Below are 26,694 nucleotides of genomic sequence, written 5' to 3'. Positions count from 1 at the left end.
GTGCTGTGGGCATAGGACAGGGACTAGGAGAGCAATGATGAGTTTGCAGAGAATTTTTCAAAGTTCAACTGCCTGTTGCCCCACTTCTTTCTGACTTTCTGTTTCTGATGCCAAACACTGGATTATTTTGTTTTATCTCATCTGTCTGAGCCTCCCTTCCTTCCTCTCTCTGGTCTCTATGGGCTTGAGGTGCCATCTACATATGGATGGCTCCAGATATCCACCTCTAGTCCATATCCCTCTCCTAAGCATCAGAGGCACGCATCTGTCTAGTGGGCTCCCCACTGCAGTATTCCTCACGCTCTTTTCCTAGGCCTTCAAAACCCTGTGGGATCCGACTCCTGCTTACCCTGTCTGGTGCTATTTCTGCTCCTATGTTCCAGTAGTGCTGCCCTTCTCTCAGTTCCTGGAAGGTGCCGTCTTTACTTACTACTTGGAGCTTCTGTACGTCTTCCACTTGGAACAGTGCTCCCTCCAAGATGCTTTTCTGGGTTCCCTCCTATTTATTCTTCGCAGCTTGGACAGCACTTCTGAGAACATTTCCAGCTCCCAACCCCGCAGGTCTAGGGTGAGGGCCTCTTGTATATCCACGGCACCCTGTTTTTTCTATTACACATTCTGTACTTATCGCACTCCTGTGATTGGCCTGTTCATCTCTTGCTAGGCTGTGAGATCAATGAATACATCACCCTTTCTTTTCTGGGCCAGACTCAGGATTGAACATTTCCTCAAATGTTTCAGTCTGATTTGAGTTCTTCATAACCTTAGGGTTTACCATGAAGCCATGCTTCTTACAGATCCCTGCCCTGCCTCCCTTCTGTGCATCTCCTGCCCGTGCTCGACATGGCCGCCAGTTGGGGTCTTGAAGGTGTGGTTTGCCAGCACCACTGCCCAGTTGGGAGGCCTCTAGGACCGTGAAATTCATTGTTTTCCTTGGTCTTATACTCTGTGAGGTAGAATTGACAGGTACCCAGTGAAAGTGTGTTTCTTCCCTACAGCTCTTTGTTAAAGGCATCACTGCTTTTTTCAGGACCAAGCTGGGTGACCTGACAGATTCGAGGTCTCATTCACCTCACTTATGTAGCCCAAATGCTAGAAGTTTCATTCTGGCAATGAGGGGGGAAGGAAACCCCATGAGCTTTGGGTTCTTACTGGATTGACAGAGGCCTCGCTAGGGCACCCTCACAGCCACCTCCCACATGACACGCAACTTCACTTCCTGCTCTCTTGTCTTCTGGCTGGTGCTTCCACTTAGACCCACCTTAGCTCTGTGTGAACAGTCATCGTCACCTCTGATGCCTGACCCCCACTTCTTCCTGCTATCATTTGTGCAATCACAAATGCTGGATTTCTAGACGGTAAACATGCATGTATTGGTCATGACCTTTCACAAGTCTGCAGTCATCTTTCTCAGAAAGCTGCTGGTGGTTCAACCTGTGGGCTCTTCCGTCATGGGCTGCCTCTGTCTAGGGCTTCCTCCCAGGCCTTCCGGCTTTGCTCACAGTGTGTTGCACCGTTGTGCGTTGTTCGTGGGTCTGCCTCTCTCTGGAACACCTTGGGGGCAGAATCATGTCTTCATCTCTGCGTGTATGTCCCTCACTCCCCACACCCCCTAGCCTGTCATATGCCTGGCAAAGAAGAGATGAGCAAGCCCAATTAACTATGAGCGTATGAGCCAGATCCCTCCAGTGCCAGGATGTCCTCCGCTGGAGTCGTCCTGCCCTGTTGTCCCCACCCGTTGAATCCCTCCCAGCTAGCTGAGGCCTTGCTGCTTCGAGCGTGGGCTTTGGACCAGTGGCATGCTCATCCGCTGGCAGCTCTTGGTTGTGGGCTAAGAACTTTGGAAAAGGGCTTATGTTGTGTTTGTGAACACAGGTACTTGCAACCGGGCTCAGTGGTCTCTACTCTTCCCTGCCTACCAAGCTGGAAGAGAAGGGTGAGGAGTGGCACTGCCTTCTGAAAGACGACTGGCTCCTGCTCCCTCCTCTCGTCCAGTTCATGAACTCCCTGGAGTTCTGCAACGCCGTCATCCAGGTACCGGAGCGCCGCCAAGGAGCCCTTGGTTCTGTCCGTTCAGAATCCGAGCGGTGTAAAAAAATGAGTTTATCAGCACTCCTTTTAAAAATGTTCATGTCTGTGGAGTAGTGGTGCTTTCTTTTAAGCATACTGAATGTCCTTGGATGAAGAAAAAAACATTAGTTTACAGGTTTGGTGAAGTTTTAATTGAGGAAAAAAAATGAGTGGATTTTCTTTCTCCTCCTCATAAAAAGTGTTAATTCTGTTTTGATTATCCACTTAACCATCAAAAATAAGTTCAATGCTTGACTCATTAAACAGATATTTTTAGGCTTCTAAGTACGCCAAATTATACCACTCTTACTTCAAGGTCTTCTTGGGAGTACACAAAGGAAAACACTTTATTTTGCTTAATGGTGCATACCACATAAAGAATATTGTTATCCCAATTGAATTTAGACGAAGTTAAGCATCTTCTTAGCAGCACAAATTAATCTGTGCTTTGAAATTGGTCTGCTTTGGGGGAAAAAAAAAAAAAAAACCACTGAACTCTAGTGTATTTGGCTTCTTGATTAGATTTTTACCTTCAGATTTCTTGTTACTGTTTTTCAATAAAAATCAGATTTTATATATAGTTAAGGATGTAGTGGTTTTTCATAAAAAGTGTTTTCTATACAAATACATATTGCCTTCATATTGGATTTATTAAGAAATCAAATTTTCTTTATGTTGATTGTAAGGTGAAAAATGTTAGTTATAATCTGTTTATCTACCAGATAAAGAAATAGCTTCCGGAAGAAAATGCAAGTAAATTACTTTAGTTCCTATCTCATTTTTATTGCTAAGTCAAAGGAAGTTTTATTTATATAAGATAAATGGATTATATCTTAAGGTTTTTTTTCCCCTTTAATATTACAGTCTATCAACATTTCTTGCAGAAGTATGTGGAAATAAAAAAGATGAAACTATTAGTTCCTTTCCCAATGTACACACAGAGAGAGATTATCAGTAATTTAAAGATCTAGCTTTACTTCCCTAGAAATTGCTTTTCACTTTATTGTTTGATTTTATTATTATTTTTTTTTAAGAAAGAGAAGTAAAGCTAACAGGCATGGTTAAAGGCAGAGATATGATATATTTTATACTATATTTTGAAATCGAGGTCATATACTTCAAAGATTTTTTAAAATTTGTTTGGGGGTACCACTGAAAAGATTACTCACAAAAGATATTAGTAAAGACTTATCCATGCTAAATATATTTTAAAAATGAAATATAGGGGACGCCTGGGTGGCTCAGTTGGTTGGGCGGCTGCCTTCGGCTCAGGTCATGATCCCAGCATCCTGGGATCGAGTCCCACATCGGGCTCCTTGCTTGGCAGGGAGCCTGCTTCTCCCTCTGCCTCTGCCTGCCATTCTGTCTGCCTGTGCTCTCTCTCTCTCCTTCTCTCTCTCTGATAAAAAAAAAAAAAAAAAAAACTTAAAAAAAAAAAAATGAAATATAGGAAGTGTACTTTTGGTAATGTTTTCTCCTTTTGAAAAGATTCTTACTTTTTATGATAAGAATTTCTAAATGCCTTCCTCTTCAATATAAATGATGTGTAGAAAATGCATCTTCAGCACAAATTCTTTTTGCCAGCATAATAAATGTATTGAATTATCCACTTTGACAGTTATACTTTTGTTTTTAAATAGGCACAAGTTGATTGGACATAGCTGAAGTTATAGAGCAAAATGATACTTTACAATTCGTTAACTTTATGTGTCCTTACACATATTCAGTCTATTTCTTATCTGCTTTTTTTAAAAAATTTGAAACTTAAAATTACCAATTTTAAAATTTGAAAGTCCAAGCTGTTTATATTGGAATAAACCATCTGAAAAAATTATGTGGTAGTTTGAAGTCTGAATTATTTTTTAACCATGGAATAAATGGCCAGAATTTGAATTTCCTTTTTGAATGTAGGATGTTCACAGAAATGTATGATTTTAAGAAGACCTAACGATGAAACTCTGCCTTTTTCATGACTGCCTGTTTCTCTCTTAGGTGGCTCACCCCTTGATTCGCAATCAGCTTGTCAATTATATTTACAATGGATTCTTGGTACCGGTCTTGGCTCCTGCGCTCCACAAGGTCAGTGATTGGCTGAGGCGATCTTACCTGTTGATGGTACAGGTGACGGAAGCCGGGGGATGGTGAACAGTGTAATTTACTCGATGGTGACTTTAGCCTGATTCTTCGTCTCATTCCATTCATGTTTCTCAGCAATATGAAAGATCTTAATGGTGGTGACAGCTGAAGTCTGTTGGGATCCGTTTGGTGTCATAGAACACAGCATCGTGGAACGTTGAGTAAGACAGTCTACCTGAGGACTGGCAAATGACACTGACTCTTGTGTTTATGTCAGTTCATGGGTAGTAGCTTCTTGGAACCCTTTTTTGGGCTGTCCTCCTAGGCCAGGCCTGTCCTCGAGAGTGCAGGGCTTACTGTGGTGGGGAAAGGGGCCAGGATAACACAGGGGCCATGGATTTGCCATCTCCTTAATAGAACTTGATGTTTTTATAACAATTCTGTGACAGTAAAAATTAAAGTGAAGCAAGTTAAGGTCCCAACAAAGGTTGGCAGTCTCATAAGCACCACTCTGGATTTCTTATGATGCTCTCATTTTGTATTATAAATCAACTGATAACATTTCCGCTGTGAGCTGTCAGGAGACACCCATGGACTTAGAATTCTAATTATAAGTTTTTCTTCACTGAGTAAAGAGACACATAGAGTATTGAGTTCAGAGAATTTTCGTCCGGTTAGTAGAGTTGCCAACCCTTGTAGGGAGATAAACAATAAGTTTATCACGTGTTGTTTTGATGGGATGCCTACATTTCTGCATATGGAAGTACCATTTCCATGGGCTCTCGTTTTACAGAATCAAAGAATGCCTTATTATGGCAACTTTGAAGCCATGGTAATGGGGCTTCAAGTTTAGAGCCACAGGTCCTGATAGAAGATGTTCGTCTTTTACCATTTACTGCCTTTTGCATGTAGTGGCAGTATTTTCCAAAACAAACAGTGTTCCCGATCTGACAGTGTGCTTTTTGTTACTTCTAAGTTCAAGAGGTAATCTTGAATGTGGCTTAAACATCAAAATATTGATGCTTCTAGATGATTTTAGTGACTTATGAGCCTAGAGGGACAAAGTGTTCAAAATTAAATCTGCCTTGGAAAATAAAGGACATATCTTGTGAAAATGCAAACCTCGTGTTTGTTTTCAGGTTGTCCTTCTGTTGGTGTCTTGCCATTCCAGAGGTGCGGTGGATGTCTTATATGGAAGGTCTTTAAGCCTCTGCATGGAGGAATTCTCTGTGAAGGAATACCACGTTGCTACTGAAATTCTTTGGGAGTCATTATCCATATACTCTCGCACACATTTACTTTCTTCCTCATGTAGTTCCATGCCTTCCTCATTGACCAGTTGATATAAAATAATTTCCCAAGTCATTATTGTAATAGTGATAATTATAAGGATTATTTGTTCAGGATATTTTACGTTACTATAATTACCATACCTTAATATTACAAATATTAATGATAACTCTTTATCCATAATTGAGGATGGGCTCCACGTCAGAGACTCTTATGAGGATCCGACTGGTCCCTCTGTGCTACTCCTTCACAGCACTAACCACAAGTGGAATCAAATCATTAAATGTGCAATAACTTGTTCAATGGCTGTCTCCACAGTGGCTTGCCTGCTTCTTGTGGGTAAGGTTCACACCTGCCTTGTTCACTGGGCTATCTCTGGTGCCAAGGACAGAGCCTTGGATTTGGGACGCTAAATAAACAGCCCACAAGTGGAATGAGGTTTGTTAAAGTGGCAGGCAGAGTGCTGGCATGTGATGCTTTCCCAGGCAGTGGTTCATAGGGAATTTTAACAGCACTTTATATATATTAACTAATATTGCTCTCTTATGCCTATAATTAAAATATGAGGTCTTTTAAGATCATGAAGTTAGGAATACATCCTTATTGTGGGAAAAAAAAATACAGTCAGTGCTGATTACATAAAATGCAAAGGGAACGTTGCTATATTAGATTTGAATTTCCAACCCCTAATTAAAATTCCCTAACTTTTATCCTTTGCAGGCAATTTCTCCCAAGGCTATTCAGAGACTAGGGAGAATATTTCCTCCCTAATTTATTTTTCTCCTTACTCCCCAATCGGGGTGTGTGTGTGTGTGTGTTTTAATCATTTGGAATGAAAATTTTTAGGAAGGAGGCAGGGCAAGGGAGAGGGTAATCAGCCTCCCCTCTGCCTCTTGGCTCTCAGTGGTTGAAGAAGGAGCCTCCTGCGAGTGGCCAGACAGGGACCCCAAGGCAGATGAAGGAAGAAGTCCAGAACTGGGTGCTTCTGGGGGAGTTCCTAGTGAGAGCACTCACCTTCTAGAGCCAGTGTCCTTTCCTCTGATGAGGGAAGGGGTAGCTGGATGTCTCAGGCCTACTACTGTAGGAGTTTCTGTCTAGATTTTTCATATTTTGTGTTCCATTTAGTATCCTAAATAAATTTCCATTGTATACGCTCTCAGCTCCCAATTCATGCGTGACATTTTAGTTACTGGCCATCTCATCCATGTAGGTGGTTTGCAGAGGTGAACTCATTCTCTCTGTTTCATAAGTAATAGAAATAAATTCATACTTAAACATATGCCTACATCACAATCAATTCTCATAAACTGTATTTCCACAGCATTTCCTAACCAGAGATGAAGTCATCATGAAGAGTTGTGGGTAATGAGAGGTGGGGTGTGGGCACTTGGCAAGTGAAGGCTGTCTCTCCCTCACCTCTCCCCAGTCTTTGTGTGCACAATATAGCGCTCTCTCTGTAAGTCCTTCTGCTACATGCTTTCTCTGTCCAGTGCTGGGGTGTGACCAGTCATTCTTCTGTTAGAGCAAAGGTGTATTTGATTTTTTTCAAAAGGCTGCACGTTTTTTTGTAGTGCAGATATACTGGTCCATAGTCCTTTATCCACAACTCAGAAATTCGAAAAGCTTAGAAAACCCCTAATTTTTTTCCTTTTTAATAATTGAAATGGCAGCACAGCCTAACCTTTGCTGGACTCATTTGGTGGCAAACCCTTACCTGAACTATCTTGAGGCTGTTTGGTTTTATTCCACTTGTGTTCATAATTTGTATGTTTTGTGGAAGAAATAGTAATGTATTTGATTATAGAGTGTGGCCTTGGACCTGCTGGGTTAGTCAAATACGGCCAATGTACACATTACTTTTCTAAACTATGAAAAGTTTGAATTCCAAGATATGCATGGTCTCCAGGGTTTAGAATAAGGGATTGGAAGCCTGTTTGGACATTTAGGAAAAGATCAATTGTTGGAAATAGGTTTAAAACCATACTTTGTAAAAGTCACACTAGAAAAAAATGATACCATGTTCCTATGGATCCTTTAGGAATTAGAGCCAGACATAGATGTGGACGTCATGTTGTACAAACCTGGTTATTTATGACTTTCGATAGCCCTTAACCAGCAAGAGTGAGTTCTGTTGTCTCTGTATGTTTAATTTATGAAAGCTAAATTTTCAAGGCTGAATATTCTTCGGGATGGTTGTATTAGTCTGGGTTCTCAGAGAAGCAGATGCTGACAGAGGATTAAATATGCAAGGATTTTATTAGGGGAAATGCTTGTGAGAGAGAAAATAGGGAGCAGGGAGAGTTGTCGGACTGCAGTGCAAATGTGACCCCAAGGGAAGGAGGGGGAGAGGTTGGCTGGCGTGTCCTCTTTAAAGTGCTCTGTACTCTGAGAAGATCCATCAGAGGAGGCCTGTGTCTTCTGGGGAGACAGCCTGTGGGACGTGTGGTGAGGATTTCAGAGTACAGTAGCAGGGGCCCGTGGTGGCTTTCACTCCCTGTAGCTGGAGGTCTAAGAGGTGGGTTTCTGTGTTTCCAAACTGTTGGCTGGTTTCCATGGCTTTCCTGATTGTAGCTGTGAAAACGATGGACCTGTATACTTGCTTCCTTGTGCACAGAATATTCAGAAGTTCAAACGGTCCCCGCATGCACGTGGTCTTTTTGGTCAGGATGAGCTTGTTGAAGGAGTTTAGTACACCAGTCAAAATGAGCAGGCCACGGTCACGAACAAAACCAACATCTCGGGCTAAAACAACAAATGTCTGTTTGTTCACACTGTTTGTCCATCTTGGAGTATGGGCTGGACGGTTGCAGGTAGCTTTTCTCCATGTTCTCCTCACCCAGCGACCCAATGTGATAGGAACGTCACCATCTGGAAATGATATCTGTGGTCATGTCAGGGGCAGGGAGAACGAGGACCGGGAGGGACCCTAACCTGACTCCCAGGTGAGCAGTTTCCCTGCAGAGGGGCACTGGGGATAAGAGGCTCAGGACCAATCTGCAGGTGACAAAATAAGGCAGCAGGTATGGCTGGCATTTGGGGAAGTGTGTCGGTGAACCGAAAAACAGCAGAAAGGAAGGGGGTTCCGGAGAAGGGAGAGGGCTGAAGAAAACAGGGATACAAGGAACAAAGATCCTAGAGAGAAGGTATCATCCTACTCACTACCCTAAAACCCTTCTAGACTACCTGAAAGAGATGACCGCTTTTCTTTTTCCCATGTGCGCCTGCCAGCTTTACCCGGCCAGATCATTAAATGCACTTAAACGTTGTTGAAAAATATTGGGATTTTAAAGAATTGCTTTATTAACGGACCCAACACTTCTGACTCCCTGGGGATCTCTGTTCCACTCTGCAGACTCTCCTCGTTCTCTAGTAGAGTCTGTGAGCAGCACGGACTTCACTTTCCCCCTTCCTTCGCTGAATATGGGCATGCATGGGTCTCCGCCTTCCGCTGGTCAACTCCGCGATCAACTGTGAGCTCCACACAGGTGGCCAGAAAATCCTCCACCACCGGAGGGATCTCTTGGCCTGAGGGACCTGCCCCGCTCCTCAGATTTAGAGTATCAAAGCCAGACTCCTGGCTTTCAGCCCAGGTTAGCTTAGCCCCTCCTCTGCAGGTGATCTTTTTGAAGACCTTTTGAATGTGGTGATCCGGCTGTGTTGTAGAGCTAGAACTGGAAGTGAGGCAAGCTGGTTGGCCTTGTTACTAGCTCGGAAGAATCTCTGTGCTGGTGTGTTGTTCAGGGCTCCTGGGCAGACAGGAGATGCCTCAGGGACTGTCCTGGCCCCAGCATGGTAAGAAAGAGGGGACTAGCAAGGCATCTGGAGGGGAAGGGCGTAGGAATAACATCGGGGGCTCAGTCATATTATTTTGGTCCAATAAATGTCTTATGGACTAGTATGTTCTCTGTTTGGTGGATTCCTTGGCTCTGTTTTTGGAGACTGTTAGTTAATTGGGGCAGAAGTTTGAGGCTGTGTGTAGTTGTTGGAGGCGGAGACGTTGAAGGGGGAGTGTGCTGAAGGAAGGGAGGGAGGGCAGGGAAAATAATGAATGACACACCTGTCCTTTCCGCATGCAGCTCACAGGCATTCTGTGACCTCAAAGAAAGCCTGTACCTTTCTTTGGTTTTTATGAAGAGCAGACGGCTGTTTTCACTCAGCAAGGTATTCTATACAAGTGTGCTTGGAAACTCAGAAGCCAAAAATCTGTAAGAAAACCTGGATTTTCCCACAGTCTCTTGTGTGCTGAAACCATGCTTGAACAATATACACAGGTAGAATAATTCCAGCCGTTTCCTTTAAGGCATGTGCACTGGCGTTCTCTAAGCTACCGTGGAGCCCATTTGTTTTACAATCTTGTCTTCTAAACACACACATACATATTCATGATATGTATCCTGTGAGCTCAATAACTCATGGCTTATTGACTTAGGTTGATGGATGGAAGTTTTTTTGGGGACTGCAGAAGATGGAGATTTTGAGAGGCTGGGAACAGCCACACTTGTACTTCACCCATGTGCTCTTAGTGTGTCTGTGGGTTGGGTGGGTTGGGACCCATCGAGAGCCCAGCGGGGCTTTCACTGGCTGGGGATGTTTTTGACTTTTATGCCCAGTGAAACTTGTGACTGAAGGTTTTAAGAGCAATTAAATTCTGGCTTCAAGTGGTCACTACCGATACATATTAATGAGTTGTAATTGGGTGCTGAGGTGACAGGAGGCATGTGATGACTTCTTAGGTCCTACTGTTCTTGGTCTCCAGGGCAGAGTGGGCAGAGCAGCCTGTCACATCAGTGTCCCTTCGCTCCATGTCTCCTATCCACCCTTCTTCACGCACCTCTAGTCCAGGAGAAGGTGGGGATGGGGTTCTGGAGTGGCCAGAGCATAGAGACCAGACCCTGCCAGCTCTTTTGGCTGCGTTCCTGTTGCGTCTCTGGAGGCCCGGCATGGCACACTGCTGTAGTCCGTGTCACTTCCTGATGAAAAACACCGTGAAGTTTTGTGTCTGGTCCCAGTAATGCTGCAAAACATCACTGAGCAGGGCATTCCTTTCAGTGGGAAATTGGAAAAAAGAAGGAATCGAAAGCATGGAATAAGGATGCCCTCTTGGCCCTGGAATTTTGGGATCTTATTTTTTGAATGTGGTGGTTCTTTGCTAAATCATTGACAGTTTCCCTTGAAAAACTGTCATGGAATCATATCTTGGTCTCTCCATTTCATACTTCTACTTATGCATTTCAGTAATTTGCTATTTATTTATTTATTAATTAATTTGTCAGAGAGAGAGAGAGAGAGAGAGAGCATATGTACAAGCAGGGGAAATGGCAGGCTGAGGGAGAAGGAGAAGCTGGCTCCCCGTGGAGCAGGGAGCCCGATGCGGGACTGGATCCCAGGACCCTGGGATCATGACCTGAGCCAGAGGCAAACACTTAGCCACTCAGGTTCCCAGTAATCTGCTTTTTAAAAGTCATTCTCTACATTATTGACCCAAGTGTCCAATCACTAAAGGCTCTGGATATATGCCTACCCCTCCCAGCCCTCTTTTTTTTCCCCCCCGGCTAGCTGCTTGTTCTTCTTCCACCATCTTCAATGATGTTGAGCTATACTTGTTCATATGGAACTTTGTTTCTTACCACGCCTAGAGTCACCCAGGCATTGAAAATGATTCCATCCTCCACCATGCTGAAAGCCTACCTGTGCGCCCAACTGGCCCACAGAGCGCCGGTCTGGTGTGAAATGAAGGGGTCTCAGGGATACCCTAGAGAAATGAGGTCACTCCTTCTGGAAGCTGCTGCTCTTGCCTCACAGCCTGAGGCAGGCTCCAGTGGGGCCGGGCAGGGAGGCAGGTGTTCCATTTGGGGCCAGTTGGCAGCTGGGGAGGCTGCGCGCTGCGATGTTTGAGCTTAGCAGGAGGGCTTGACACACCTGCTGCCATCTCCAGCTTCTAATATAGCCTTGTGCTCCCTGCCTGATGCCAGGGATCCAGGTGTGACAGAGGAGCTAGGATGGCAGTGGCAGTGGCCCTCACATTCGTTCCATCTCCTCAGTAACCCCAGATTGAAATAGAGTACCGCGCAAGCCAAGAGGCCAGATGTAGGGATCGTTGTGGTCCGTCAGTGGTGGCAGGTGAGTGAGGTAATTAAAAGGCCCGTCCTGTCGTGGGCCTGCAGCTGTGTGACACACAGCAGCAGTAGTGTCCTGGAATTTGGACTGAAGAAATCCTATCCAGCAGGCCAGCTTCAGACAGCTTCAATTAATAATTGCTCTGTCCATTGAGAGGCAGCCATTAAATAGACCTGGAAGATTTTAATGACACTTATAACAGGCTTTGACTTGGAAATCCTTGATTTATTAATTGAAAACTGAAGGTGTGTGCCATCTAATATATTCAGTTAATACATTGTATCTGATTAACACACTTTGGGGAAGCAGTCTGTCTAGCTTAACATTTCAAAAAATGGTTCTTGAGGCCAGAGACACTTTAGTTTGAGTTCTGGCTCTTTGCTACTTAACTAGCAACATGATTGTGGCAAGTACCTTCGTCTCTATGTATTACATATGGGTAAAACAGTACCTGCCTTAGTGGGCCGTTGGGAAGAATCAGTGAGGCACTGCACTTAAAGTGCCTTTTGTCTCCGGCACTTAGCACTACACTCACATCACCCATTAACTCCACCAGCTGGGTCTCTGAAATGAGACAGCCTTCACGTGACACCGTGTTACTGGACAGGGGATCTGTCCTAGGCTTATCGTTCCTTCACCCATTTTCATTTCATTTCACAGACAGCCAAACTTTTGGATTTACTCTTTCCTTCTTTCTCTAGAATGTCATGTCAACTCAGTTGTACGTAGAATTCTTTGCCTGCTCATTCTGAGTCTCGGTGCTAGAGATTCCCGAGTTTAGTAAATGTGCAAAGACAATCACCTGGGAACTTCTTACTCTCAAAGTCCTGAGTTGCAGGATCTGATTCAATAGGTAGGGCTGACACTTCCGTTAGCCAGCAACCAGGAGCTGCATGGACCATGTGGGGTGATGGTACTGATCTCAGCCCTTCTGCTGGCACGTTGGCTTCTTACACTCTTTCACTGGACAAGGATTCTGAAGACACGGGTCCCTGTTTTACATGCCACCTTAAGGGACTTACCCTGTTTAAGGTAAACCCCATGCTGGCAGCCTGCCAAGACTGTGAGATCAGATGAGGAGGTAGAGAGCAGAGCTTTGGGCGGCAGTGAAACTTTCCCAAATGAGCTAGGCATTCAAAAGGGGATACAGTCTCTTCTGCCTCCCTCTGGAGCTGTTTTAGCCGCCAAAGCAGATAGCACAAGTCAAAATACTTCATCATTTACAGACTTAGTAGTCGTAGCATCTAAGGTGAATAGTGAAAGGACATTGTTGAGTTCTGGTGTGTGGGTTCTAAGAGTGGCTTTCTGCTCCCTAGTGTGTGCGGTGTTCCGTTGTGAGAAGTTCCCATTGTTCAGGGTGTTGGACAAGTGCCATTATGTATACTGTGAAATCAACTCTGCTCTCCTTTGTAATACTGTGAAGATATGTGTACAGTGATATCAGCACCACAAAAACTTCTTTCAAATGGTAATGTGGTCAGCTTGGCAGTGGGAAAACGGGCCATATACTGGTGTCATGTATATTACAGTATAATGATACATCATATAATACATGTAATATATATCATTACATATATACATATACATTATGTATATATACACACACATAATGTATATATATACATTATGTATATATGTACATATATATACATTACATATACATATGTAATGATATATATTACACACATATATATAATAATATGCATGTAATATAATAATACATCATATAATGCATAAAATGCATCATCGTTGTACTGCTGACTGGGCCCCCCCAACCATGCCCGGTGCTGTGGGCAGAAGGGGAAGCGAGTGCTCCCTAGCAGAGATGGGGTTGGCAGATTTTCCTTATTTCACTGTAACCATTATTACTTTTTTTCACTTCCCATATTCCTGGTTATTAAGTGGAAAGTTGATGCACTCAGGCATTTTAGATCCATTTACAAATATACTTTTCCCCTCATCAATATATAGAAAAGCCAAAGAGAGTAGATTGTTTATCCCAGAGGCATCCCTTGTGGACCAGCTGTGGAACATAATGAAATGTTGAGTATTTGTTGTGGAAAGCCTCTGAGAACGTAGGAATAGATTATAATAGAAGCTATTGGAATGTTCACTTTTCTTTTTTTCTAAAGAAAATCTTATAATTAATATCTGAGGTCTAGTGATAAGTTTCCAGACTGTGGAACCACTGTCTTTGAACAGTTTGTAGACATGAGGCTCCAGGTAAGCCATGTGGTATGCTGAGGACTAGGCATACCGTGAGGTGAATTTAGGCCCAAATCTTCCATCTCGTTTTGCATGTTCGCAGTGCAAAGAGTGACCTGGCCTTGGGATCCATGGCCCAAAGCCAGCTTCTTGGTGTCCTGGGGGTGTCCCTGTCTTTATAATGCTGTGTCTTTAAAATAATGTGCCAAAACCCAAAACCAAACAGGAACACTGGCCGGAGTAAACAGATGTAAAATAGGGAGCAAAGAGGAAGGCACATTTATTCATTGACATATACCTAGACGTAGTGGTATCCAGTGACTGAGTTCTTTATGAGGGAATTAATTAATTAATTAATCTTCCTTATCCTTTTTTTATCATGTTCAGTTAGCCAGCATTTATTACATCATTAGTTTTTGATGTAGTGCTCAATGATTCATTAGTTGCAGATAACACCCAGTGCTCATCACAACACGTATCCTCCTTAATACTCATCATCTGGTTACCCTGTCCCCCCACCCCTCTCCCTCTGTAACCCTCAGTTTGTTTCCCAGAGTCAGTAGTCTCTCATGGTTTGTCTCCCTCTATGATTTCCCCCTCTTCAGTTTTCCCTCCCTTCCCCTGTGGTCCTCCGTGCTATTCCTTATGTTCCGTATCTGAGTGAAACCATACGATAATTGATTCTCTCTGCTTGACTTATTTCACTCAACATTATCTCCTCCAGTCCTGTCCATGTTGGTACAAAAGTTGGGTATCCATCCTTTCTGATGGCTGAGTAATATTCCATTGTATATATGGATCATATCTTCTTTATCCATTCGTCTGTTGAAGGACATCTTGGCTCCTTCCACAGTTTGGCGATTGTGAACATTATGAGCACACAGAATTTTGAGCTCACGCTGAAAAGTTAAGAGGTTTTCTGCTCTGTGAGCACCCTTCTGAACCTTCTGCCGAGCTCCGCTCAGTGAATCCCAGGCTGGCCTTTTGCCTTTAGTAAGGCTAAATACACGAAGGATTTAACATGGTGTGAACTTCAGAGTCAGGCTGCCGGGGTCGATGCCCCAGCCCTGCAACCTGCCAGCTCTGTGCCCTTGGGTAGCACTTTGACTTCTCTGAGCTGGTTTCCTCTTTTGTAACATGTGGATGACATAATAGGGCTTCTCTTTACAGGACCTGTGAGGGTTCAATGAGTTGATATTTTACAGTGTTGCTTGGAGAGTTAGTGCTTGGTGTATGTTAATTCTGTTGCTCCTTTTTTAGTTCTTACTAGGTACTTGTTGGAGAATCATAGTTTTAGATCACCAGGTAGCTCTTTCATTACTCTGTAATTTATAAAATTTGGCATATTTCTAGGAGGGAATAGGCAGGGAACCGTAGGCATCAAAGTAGTAGGAGAAATAACTCCAAGGCTAGACTGGGCTCTGCCAAGTGAATCTTCTGAATCTTTGAATCTTTTCCCAGGCTAACCCTGAACTTCCTCGCATCTCCCTCTCCAGAGACTGACAAGTCCAGCCATCTTGGACCATGTACTATACGTCAAGTAGGAACTGGATTTCCACTTAATCGCCTGTGCTTATGCCTTTCCTCTCCTTGAGATGCCTTTGCCTTCCATCTACCTTATCTGATTATTTCTCATCCTCCAGTGTCCCAACCACACGGCACTTCCTTCAGAAAGTCTTCCTGATCCAGCCAGATGGAGGCAGTCACTCTTCACATCTTTAGAATTTCGTTGCTATCACTCACGTGGCACTTAAAGGTTGCCTTGTAAGATCATTGTGGGTTTACTCTCCTACTAGGTGACAAACGTCGTGAGAGTAGAGACCACTATTTATTTATATGTCCATTTATCGTACACATAGTATAGCAGCATATCTAGCACGCGGCCTAGTCCATATAGGTATTTTCCTGTTTTCTGAGTAAGTGAATGTGTGAACATAGATATGGTGACTAGGTAGTGATGTGTGTGTGAAGCAAATGGGAGGGAGAGAGAGGAAAAAGGTAAGGAGAGATCAAGTAGTAGGAGCTGTTGGGGGTCTCATCAGGTTGATGGACTGATGTTTGGCTGACAGCTGGCACTCGGGTGGCATGGAGTGGGAAAAGTGCTTAAGGGAAGGCGTGTTTAGGGTTGGGCAGACATGGCTTTTGCTTAAAGTGAGATACCTCTTATTTGTTGCACAAGTCCACAATGGGAATGACCAGATTTGAGACAGATATCGCTGAAACAATATAAAGGAAGATACAGAATTTTCTAGAAAGAAGCAGAAGGAAAAGGAATGAAAACATATTACTCAAGAATCAGTGATGGCTCTAAGAGTCATATTTAAAATGTGCTCTCCACATCCAGAATTGACATTGACCAAAATGAGAGATTGAGAGATATCTATCAAGTTAAAAATAATTGGCAATGTATCATTTTCATGGTTATTTATTAAGACGTTCAACTCTCTGGATAAGCATGTGTGATATTTACATTTGTGATAACATACTTTAATAGAACTAATAGATTTAGCTCTCCAGTTTTTTTTTTTCTTTGAAGATAGCATTCTGTCAGAATTTATGAAGTTTATAACTTTGAAATGTGTTAGATTTCAATTTTATAGAGGAGCTCTATGTGGCGCAAAGATGAGGAACTCCTTTGTTTCCATGTCCTTATCCCTGATGGAGGTGTCAGCCCAATGCTCGGCACCCAGTAGGTATTCTAGAAATGCTTATCTGTAAAGGAATTAGTAATCGTTTAAGCAAATTTCACAGACTGGATGGATTTCATGAAGCGTATCCTTTGTGTGTGACGTTCTTCCCAAATCTAAATGGAAGGATTGAACTGGAGATAGGAACACAGTATGTTATATATGCCCACAGAATTAGTACTAGTCATAATCCCAGAGATTGTCTAGTCCCAACTCCTCCTTTTTCCGATAAAAACATTGAAGACCAGAGAGGTTAAGTGACTTGCTCAGGCTTACACAGCTGACTACTGGCCAAGCTTGGACCAAACCCAGAACTGCAGGTCTAGAGGCTTTAGTATTGTCATCTCTTTGCATTTTCCCTGTTGGAAGTAAATCTTAGTTCCGTGATCTCTTCCTTGGCATAAATTAACTCATGAGCTCCTGGTGCAGAATTTAGAAAAAATTCTCTTATGCTTTTGTTAATTGCAAACTAGATTTCTTTGAGAGCAAATCCCCTTTCTCTCAGGGCTCCTATGTAATCAGGGGCTGTTTAGGTGCACCCATATTAATTTTTGATGTCCTGCTTGAGTTTCTCCTCTTGGTAAGTCTGCTCTAAAAGGAGAGCTTGCACCATCTAGTGGATCCATGAAGAGGCTCCTGGGTTTAATTTTTTGGTGGCCCTCCTTTAAAAGGAAGAAAGAACAGTATTTTTAGTTAATCTGCAGATTCTCCCCTGGAGCCCTTAATTCATATCCTGAGAGTGAGGTTAGCAGCCCAGAATGCTGTTATATCACTGTGTACCTCCCGGTGTTGAAAGCAGGGCAGGGTGTTGACCATGTTGCTGCTTCCCTTTATTAATGGCGGAAGGAGGGTCAGGAAGTGGGTATACTATCAACCTATTTTTTTTTCAACCAGTACTTGGATTCTCCTTCTCATTAATTCAAAACATTGACTCTTCTATAATGTGTCTTCCCATAATAGTTGGGAATTAATCAAGCCCTGCTTTTATTCTTGGGAAATTCTCGAGTACTCATTTGGACAATTAACTAATTTAGTAATGGGCAGTATTCTGCTGTCCAGTTGGATAAGTGAAGTTTTTGGAAGCTTTCACATTACTCCTTTGTTTCCTCTAATAGAAGTTTTGTTCTTTTCTCAAGCTCTGCACAATACTTACCCTGTGTGGCAGGTGGCAGAAGATGGCATTGCTCAAGCAGGATAATTTGATGACTGTGTAACACAGGGTGGGGGCCTCAACACTGACTTGCCATGTGACCTGAAGCACTCCTTTTTTTTTTTTTTTTTAATATTTTATTTATTTATTTGACAGAGATCACAAGTAGGCAGAGAGGCAGACAGAGAGAGAGAGAGAGAGGAGAAAGCAGGCTCCCCGACAAGCAGAGAGCCCGATGCGGGACTCGATCCCAGGACCCTGAGATCATGACCCGAGCCGAAGGCAGAGGCTTATTAACCCACTGAGCCACCCAGGCGCCCCCTGAAGCACTCCTTTACCTCCTGGGCCTGAGTTTGCTTTGGAAGGAATGTGATTGTCAGCCTTATATATACAGAGTACTGCTCAGCAAAAAAACACAAGGTTTTGTTTGTTTGTTTTTGGTTGGTTGTTTTTATTTCGTTCAGTTTTGGCTTTTGTTACTCCGTCAGCTGAAATATCTTAGATGACATCTTAGCACCTGCGTAGTGTAGGGTCCTTGGGACAAGGGTCCTCACCCTGGTGCACATCAGAATCAACAGGGAGGCCTGTCCCTTCCCTGGAGATTCTGGTTTACCTGGGCCCAGATGGCGTGTAAACATGTGTATTTTTTAAAAGCTCCCTGGGTGATTCTAACATAGATTCAGGGTTAAGAACAACTGCGATATGATGTCCTTGAAAATGTGTTTGAATCATTGGATTCCAAATCAAGGTGAACGTTGGAGATCTGTATTTGAAAACCATTGTTCTCCTTGGGGCCAGAAGTTTTACTGTACTGGGATTGTATTGAGGTAGTCACTGCATCTAAAGGACTCCATTTTGCAACCCTAGCTGGTGCTGGTGGAGTCCATTTTGGTGTATGACCAAGGTCGGAGGAATGGTACTTTCTGGGATAGCTAGGAGCAGCAAGGGCCAAAAGTTAATGCTTTTGTGAGTGGCAGTTTAATGTATTATTATAATTGTCCTAATCTTAGGTGTTGATTCTATATTGTTGGCAGGTGTCCAGTGACAGTAGGAAAGTTGGTGTTTCACATTACATCTTTTTTTTTTTCCCTCTTAAGAGCATTTTTCTCCTTTCTTGTTGGCTCAACAATCAATTTCATCTCTTTTGATGGTTCCCAGGAGGAAGGTGCTCAGTGAGCTCTTCAGAGAAGCTGTTTTCTGGAGTGAAGTCCCGACCTGTGACTGGGATTAGCTGGCTTCTGAGAAACATCACTGAATGAGTTGGAGGAGGGGTAGAGTGGTAAAAGGGCTGGGATGGGTATAAATCCTCCAAAATACCATAACTCAACTCTTGTAATGGGAGGTAGTGTCTTTGACCTTAATCAGCCCACATAGTTGATACAACTATTTTCAATTTTAATTTTAATACAATTCAATTTCAATGCAATTTTCAAAGTATTTTCACTCAGTTTTTAGAGGACAGGGGATAAGAATGCCAAGGGAGCATTAGACCTCTTATCTTGGCTTTTCCTCAAAATAGTACAAAGAACATGATGTTTGGTAGTGGGCAGACCTGGTCTCTGGGGAATCTGATCTCTGCCCCTTACTGTGTACTTTGGGGGCAAGTTTACGAACCTCATGTTTCTTATCTGTGAAATGAGGACCCTGACCCCTACTTTGCAAGGCCAGATTGAATTAACCCGGATAATGTATATGAGGCACGATAATGAATGGCACAGAGCTGGGACTCCATAAATGGTAGCTATTTCTGTAGCTACTATTAATAATAGTAATAATGAATGATAATTTAAAAATAAACAGTATTTTTCTTCCTTTGGACATGGCACCTAAGATATAAGTAACTCATGGCCCGTGTACCCAGTTGTCCTTGGAGGGGCCTGAGATTGAATCAGATGTTGACAGAGGCTCCAGCTGGGAAATACGTTCTTGGAATTTTCAACCTCACCTAATCAACGTGTTATCATTTAGTCTCATCACACATTAATCCCTTTAAAATATAGCTGCTCCCTGGAAGAGTTAATTTCACTGAGCATTCATCTTGTATATAGCTTGCTTGTTTACCTCAGAGAAGATAGAATATAGATAGAAAATCTTTGTTTTAAACATTGTGGATGCAGTGCCTGGGTGGCTCAGTCAGTTAAGTGTTTGCCTTCAGCTCAGGTCATGAGCTCAGGGTTCTGGGATCGAGCCCTGTGTGGGACACCCTGCTCAGTGGGGAGCCTGCTTCTACCTCCAACACCCACATGCTCGCTCACTCTCTCTCTATCAAGAAAATAAGATCTTAAAAAAACAACAACAACGTGGAAAAGGGTTAGGAGGGAAGAAGGGATGGTATGCGTTTGTGGGGATTACTTGAGTGTAAGTCACACCTGGTGCTGTGGGGATGTACTCTGTATTGGCTGGACCCTTTGGGGGCCGAGGAGAGGAGATGCCACGATGGGGTTGGGGGGTATTATATCTCATGTTGCTGAGGGCCCAAAACAGCAGCCATCAATGTTGAGTTGCTGTCCCAAGTTCCCTATTAGGACCGCCTGTGTGATTCCATATGTTTGTTTTGGGAACAATGTTGTCATTTGCCATAGGTTGGCCATGTCTGGAGTGACAATGCCATTTCACCTAAGCACTGGCCTTGGAGTCTAAAGCATTTACAGGAATCAGTGGAAACTGCATGTGCATAGCTAAGAGCCCGTAATGGGTGCCTGTCGCCTGCAGAAGAGAAACCAGACTCCCTCACTCATCTCTGGAAACCCGTCGTCGTCGTTGTCGTCGTCGTCGTCTGTCCCTGTCTTGCATGTTAACCTTCCTTCCCCCGAGGTGTTCACGTGCAGACGTGAGGTCCGAGCATTGCCTTCCGTGGCCTCTGTTCTTGTTACCGGTTCCTGCTGGATCATTCTTCCTACGTCGCGTCTGTGCAGAATATACTCGTCTGTTATGTCCTGGGACAGTCCCCATATTGGGCTCAAGCCCTGCCCCGACGCACACACCTACCTCTCTTAGCTCTGGTTCCGAAGTGCGGCTCGCTGGCCCTGCGCAGCCTTCCACTGGGTTCGCAGCCTTCCACTGGGTTCACCGCGTGAGTCTCAGCAGCCAGCTGCTGGAAGTGCCACAGGGACAGGATGCTTCTTGTACTTCTTTTATGTGTCCCCAGATGCTGGTTTACTGTACACATGAAAAGCACTCTGTAGATACGCGGTCCGTTAAATAAATGTATCAAAAGGACGTTGCTCGCACCCTTATCACTACCACTACGTTAGAATAGGGATATGCGGGCTTGGCTGGGAGATAAGATTACCAAGGCAAAGGACAGAAATTAGCTCTTGTCTCATGTCACTGATATGAAATCAAAGAATCTCATGGTTTTGGAACGGAGAGGGTAAGGTCATCTGGTTCAATGCCATCATTTCAGAGCTGAGCACACTAATGCTCATGATTTGAAAAGAAATATTCAGAGACTGCGAGCTTCCTGTTTGGGAGAGGAAGAGAGGCTATGAAATAGGTGGTTTTTTCCAGTGCCTTCACATCAGATTATCCCCAGAAGGCTTACGTGGTGGCTTTGTATTTACATTAGGGAGTCCTCTAAGTGTTCCAAAGTGCTTTTCTGTTATCTCGTAGCGCCTCACCTTATGTTCCCACTAATATCTGTGGAGGAAGGCGCTTTGCACAGAAGCTCTCACCCCATCTCGTCATCGGCCTTCTTCATCGACATATGCAAATTTGCTCTGCTGGATTACATCTCAGGTCAGGGGCATGCTTGCTTTACAGCGGGAGCAGTGAAGACGCCAAAAGATTGCTTGACTTGCCCAAGGTTACCGGACTCCAAGGATTAAAATGCAAGTGTTGGACATTCCCACTGCAGTCTGTTTTCTGCTACCCCCTGCTGCCTTTTGCATCCTTAAATTAGTATCTATAGACTTTGAGAATCCTGGTTTAGAAGAGAAGCTCATTTTCGATTCCTTTATTAGCTGAGAGAAAGAACAGCTAACACCAGTACTTAACCACCCAGAGTAGACTAAGCTCAGCATGAGGACAGCCGGGGTGAGTGTGGAGAGAAGACGCTGCCCTTTGCCCATGTGGCATGGAAAGCAGGAGTGGATACTATAGGAGGACAGGTCAGCCAGCCAGCTCTCAGCGTCTCCGAGGTCCCAGGCAGATTTTCCCAGTACAGATTCACTATTTACTATATGTTGTAGAGACCCCAAGACATCAGTAGTAATATTCAACTACTGTATAAAAATGTCAGACAAAATAATCACAGTGTTTTGGTTTTTTCTACCAGTGTTTCTATGAAATTGTGAATATTTTAGATTTTTAATTAAAAAATACCAGATTTTAGTGTTGACTCTCATTCGTTTATTGGTTAACGGAAAAATTAACAGTTAAGTATCTATATACATTTTAAACAGTTTTCAAACACTGAGTCTTGTCATAGTAATGAGTCACAATTTTGGTTTGATAGGTTGCAATTAAAAAACAATAAAATAGAAAAAATCAGAGTGCCTTCTACTTAGTAATGGTAAATATCATATATTATTGTAAAATATCATTCTTATGATGGGTCCTGGTTAAGAAAACTTTGAAAATTTTGAAAATCAAACTTATGTTTGGGAGGATTATTTGGAGAATGGGCTATGGGATTAGTCTCAACGCTACATTTCAGCCTGATCGTGGGCTGCCAATTGGTCTTCTCCTGATGTAAAACCTTCATTATTCATTCACTCAACAAATACATGTTGAACACCCAGTATATGTGAGGCACTATTCTTTTTTTTTTTTTTTTAAAGATTTTATTTATTTATTTGAGAGAGAATGAGTGAGAGAGAGCATGAGAGAGGAGAAGGTCAGAGGGAGAAGCAGACTCCCCAAAGAGCTGGGAGCCTGATGCGGGACTCGATCCTGGAAGTCCGGGATCATGACCTGAGCCAAAGGCAGTTGCCCAACCAACTGAGCCACCCAGGCGCCCGTGAGGCACTATTCTAATGCCAGCATGAGATTCCTATAGCAATTTACTTACAAAGAAGAGAGACCACTATATCAGTTTGCATAAGGTTTAACAGAAACAGAAAACTCCCTTAATGTGACAGAAAACTTCCTTTAGTAGTCCTTTTTTTATTCCATACACCTTACTGGCCAAGACAGGTACAGCCATACCTAGATGCAAAGGTAGGAGGGAAGTGTAGTTTTTTAGCTAGAAAGTTAAGGTTCATTCCCAAGGAAGAGAGGGAGACTGAATATTGGAGGTTGGGAGGAGGAGCAATTAGAAGTGCCTGCCACAAACCTCCAGGTTTCTTATATGTTAACAAAATTCTGTTTCTGTGGATGGGAACCTGTAACTTTCTGTTATTCTTCTGTAGAAGAACACAGGCTGGGCAGCTGTACAGCTGTACTTGCTGTGCACTGCACAAGTATGCCCTGCTAAGGGGGCAAAGAGGGGAGATGGAGTTGGAAGAAGCCACAAGTTAGGAGCCTAAACTGTATTCATTGTCTCAACACACACACACACACACACACACAGAGCTTTTTAGAATCTGAATCAGCCGTAAGATACTGTAAACCTTCCTCCTCTCTGACCTCTCTGTGGTACTTCATGTCACTTTTCTGCCACGGTAGGAAAGGAGAATTAGGGTTATAAATTAAGCTTGCATTTACTTTTGATTTGAAATGGGAAATTAGATTTCTTTCTTTCTTTCTTTTGAGCTTCAACAAGTGCACGAGGGAGATAATGCTGTACCAGGGGATCCAGGGCTTAAGCATCTGAATTATGGAAAGATAGGAAGGGTCCCACCCTGCTGGCGCATAGAACCACACAAAGTAGCTCGCACAAAGCCCCGCCTTATCTGAGACAGCCAGGTGGTATCGGTTCTTGGAAGCCGCTGTGGAGAGGGGAGGAGGGTCTGGTCTGAAAGTTGGTGTGAATCTTCTGTTCTTTCCCTGCCCCCTCCTAGGAGCACATGAAACATTTATCAGCAACAAATGTCCAGCAAGTGTTTCTCCAAGTTGTCACAAGAAAACTGAAAAGTAAGGCAAACAGAAAGGAGGTTCACCGGCTACGTATTTTCCATTCTTGGCCTAGTTTTCTTTTGCCTCACACTAACTTTTTTGCTCTCCCCACAACCCCCAGCCATGTTGAGGTCTGACTTGCGTTTCAGGTGAGGTAGACACAGAATCACTCTGATGGGGTGCGTGCCCCTGTGTGCCTTACCTTGTGACTGGCCAGTGCCAGGTGATGAGCATGCTGGGGATAACAGAGAAAAAGGACCAGACAGACTAGAATGATTGAATTCATTTGGGTAGACACCTGTGCGTTTTCTCAATCTTCCATTGTGCTGAAGACTTTCCATCTCATGGAAACTAAGCCAGGAGTGAAATCTGTCTTTTGTCATCAGGGCTTGCCTTTGTTATAGTCTTTAGTGTCTAGGAAAATTGGTCTGTGTAGAAAACTCCAGTCCAAATAATACCTTTAACCCAGCAGGCAGACTAAATGAGGAGGGAGGTGATAGGCCTTAGAATGGTTCTCAAATACTTGATCCTAAAGAAGCTGCTGGTTGAGACTCGGGCCCATGAACCACATCCCATCTGCTGTTGGGTTTTAAAGTCAGTCTCATCAGAATTCACAATAGGAGTGTCTTATCAGTCAGGAAGAGAAATTAGGGGGAAAACCAAGGAAGCTTTTCTTTTTTCCCCAAAGAATCACTTTTCAAGGTTGCTGTAATTCAAGAGCATGGCATGAGTTGAGCTCTGTATTTTCAATGAAATGTTATTTGAGATAAAAGGAAAATATTCTCTCCTTTTCACGTATTCTCAAGTGAATCTAACCACCTTGCTAATGAAGGCATCCCCAACGTGAACTGTAAAAACAGTGTGTTTTTATTAGTAACAGGACTGCTGATTTCCATCTCGACACATTTATTGATTACCCTGAGTCCCCGCCCGTGTACCAGGTGCTCTGAGAATTCACCCTGTAGGTCAGACACGGTCATTTCTGCAGTATGCGTGCAATCTTAAAGGTCGGGAGAATGCATTAGGAAAACCGGGAAAGGAAATGGACCTAGCCTAGAGGGCAGGAAGCTGAGGGTTTAACAAGACTCCCAGAATAGGAAGGACAGTCGAGTTTGGGGAGGTGGCATTTTCCTATCACCCCCTCTTTGCATGAGCACAGGGTGAGGCACACTTCAAACTGCAGGGTTGGAATCTCCGTTTACCGTGAAGAATGCTTTCTGGCTGGAAAGACCTGAGCTGTGCTGCCAAAGGAGGCGGTGGGTCCATCCGGGTCCAGAAGAAGGGAAAGTGGATCTCTGTGTGTTGGCTGCCAGAAGCACAGCCCCTCTCTTTCTGAGCCCTCTGCTCCAGCCTTCCTTGGGCTCTGGCAGCACACCGTGAGGCCCTTTCATTCAGGAAGCATCCTTGAGCTCAGGTGGCATTCATTCTCCTGAGGTTGTGTGGGTTACCGCTGGAGCAATATGCTGGGAAGAGTCCTTCCTTACACAGGAGGTGCTCAGAGACTGCCCAGGGCCAGAGATGTGGTTTTTATGGTTGTTCATACTGCAACCGAGAAGAATCTTTCTGAAACAACTAGGAAAGAGCCGAGGGACGGATGGAGGCCATCTCGGGGAGACGCCTCGGATCTTTGCTTCTGAGCGGAAACGCCCCAGGGTTTCTCTGTTAATTCTGACCTCAGAATCAAACTCTGAAATAGTCCAAAATGCATGTTTTATGTGATCTTTGGAGTATTTCAGTAGCTAAATTCCATCGCATGAGGTTCAAATGTAACGGCTCCTGGGTTGACTTACACTCTGGTAAGTTCTATTATAAGGAAGTAGTAGGGTACAAATTATGCACACACAGCACAGGAAGGGAAGCTTTAGAAATGATTTGCTGACTGCTCCTTGGAGAGGTTTATGATAGGCAAGAGGAAGTGTATTATATTTAATGAATTAACTCATAAATATGTAATTGATTTAATTATTACATCTAATGTTTTACAGGTACATTGAAGAAGGAGTAAAGAGGAGGCACTGGCTTTATTTTTAACATTTTTCCTTAAAATGTGTTGCTGATGTCACTGTGGCCGCCATTTTAATTTCTCCTTCCTCAAGTATTTTAGGAATAAGTAGCCAAACTCATTGACTTTGGGCTTCCCCTTCGGTTAACTCCCCAGCCCGCCTGTGGCAGAGTCAGCAACAGGTGTGGCCTAGAGGTCAAGGAGCAGAAGGGAGGAGGAAGGTATGGGGGGTGGCGGCTGACTCATCCACTGCAGGCTCCTTGCAGACTTGGAATAACTGAGTGTCTTCCGTCCTGAATTTTTGGCTGAAACAGTGGGGCTGCTTGCTGAGAACCAGGGTGTCTGTCTTCCCTTCCATACTTGCATGCTCTTTGTGCTCTGTATTCTTGGAGGGAGGAAGCTGGCTGTGGCCCACACACCGAGCCAATGCCCTTACCTGCCCTCGGGTGAACGAACCCTGTGCACGGCCACCAGCTCGTCTGGCAGCAGCAGGCAGGTCTTAGCCTGTGTTGCCTATGGAGGCCCCTTTGAGCCTGTTCGACGCGATCCAGCCTCCTCATTCCCTTCCTCCCTGCTGCTTTCAGTGGGCAGGGTTCAGCTGTGTCTCACCGTTTCCTCCCCCTCCAGCGAGATCTTCTGGGTCTAAGGGCTCGCCGATGACCTGGGCGAGCCCCCGCTTAGCTAGTTTTCTCCCGTATGTTGAAGGAAACGCCAAGGAAAGGTGGCTTCTAACTTGGAGAGGATGCAACAGTCACCTGACCCCACTCCCTGCCACCTGCCTAAGTGACAGAAGGTAGAACCCATCTGTTTGTTCCAATGTGACTGGATCACAAAAAAACAATTAGCAGGTGGGAAATTTGTTTTTCAGGACACACACATAAACCTGCCATTACAGAGAGGACTCTGGTGCTAATTGAGATGCAAATGGAATTGCCCAACTAGAGCTGATTACAGAAAGGTCAGAATGTCTGTATGCTCAATTTCACTCCTATGGTAGGCATTAAGTTAATGTGCCGCCGCGATGGTGGCCGTGATGGCTGGGCTTGGGGCTGGCCTTCCTTTCAGAGAGTTTTGAATTACAGAAGCAGAAGGTAACACAT

The 26,694-nt window shown here is 43.9% G+C and overlaps 1 protein-coding gene across 1 annotated transcript in view; it reads left to right on the top strand.

The window, feature by feature from the left end:
• Positions 1–26,694, top strand: part of LOC111156815 (family with sequence similarity 160 member A1) — a 155,284-nt gene that overhangs the window by 96,680 nt on the left and 31,910 nt on the right. The window contains exons 4-5 of the mRNA XM_022517902.1: positions 1,876–2,034; positions 4,063–4,149. Of these exons, the coding sequence (XP_022373610.1) occupies positions 1,876–2,034; positions 4,063–4,149 (246 nt within the window). The remainder of the gene's footprint in view (positions 1–1,875; positions 2,035–4,062; positions 4,150–26,694) is intronic.

The sequence above is a fragment of the Enhydra lutris genome, unplaced genomic scaffold, assembly GCF_002288905.1.
Source record: "Enhydra lutris kenyoni isolate GAN:26980312 unplaced genomic scaffold, ASM228890v2 scaffoldscaffold3, whole genome shotgun sequence".
Classification (NCBI taxonomy): domain Eukaryota; kingdom Metazoa; phylum Chordata; class Mammalia; order Carnivora; family Mustelidae; genus Enhydra; species Enhydra lutris.
This window is presented reverse-complemented; position numbering and strand designations above follow the sequence as displayed.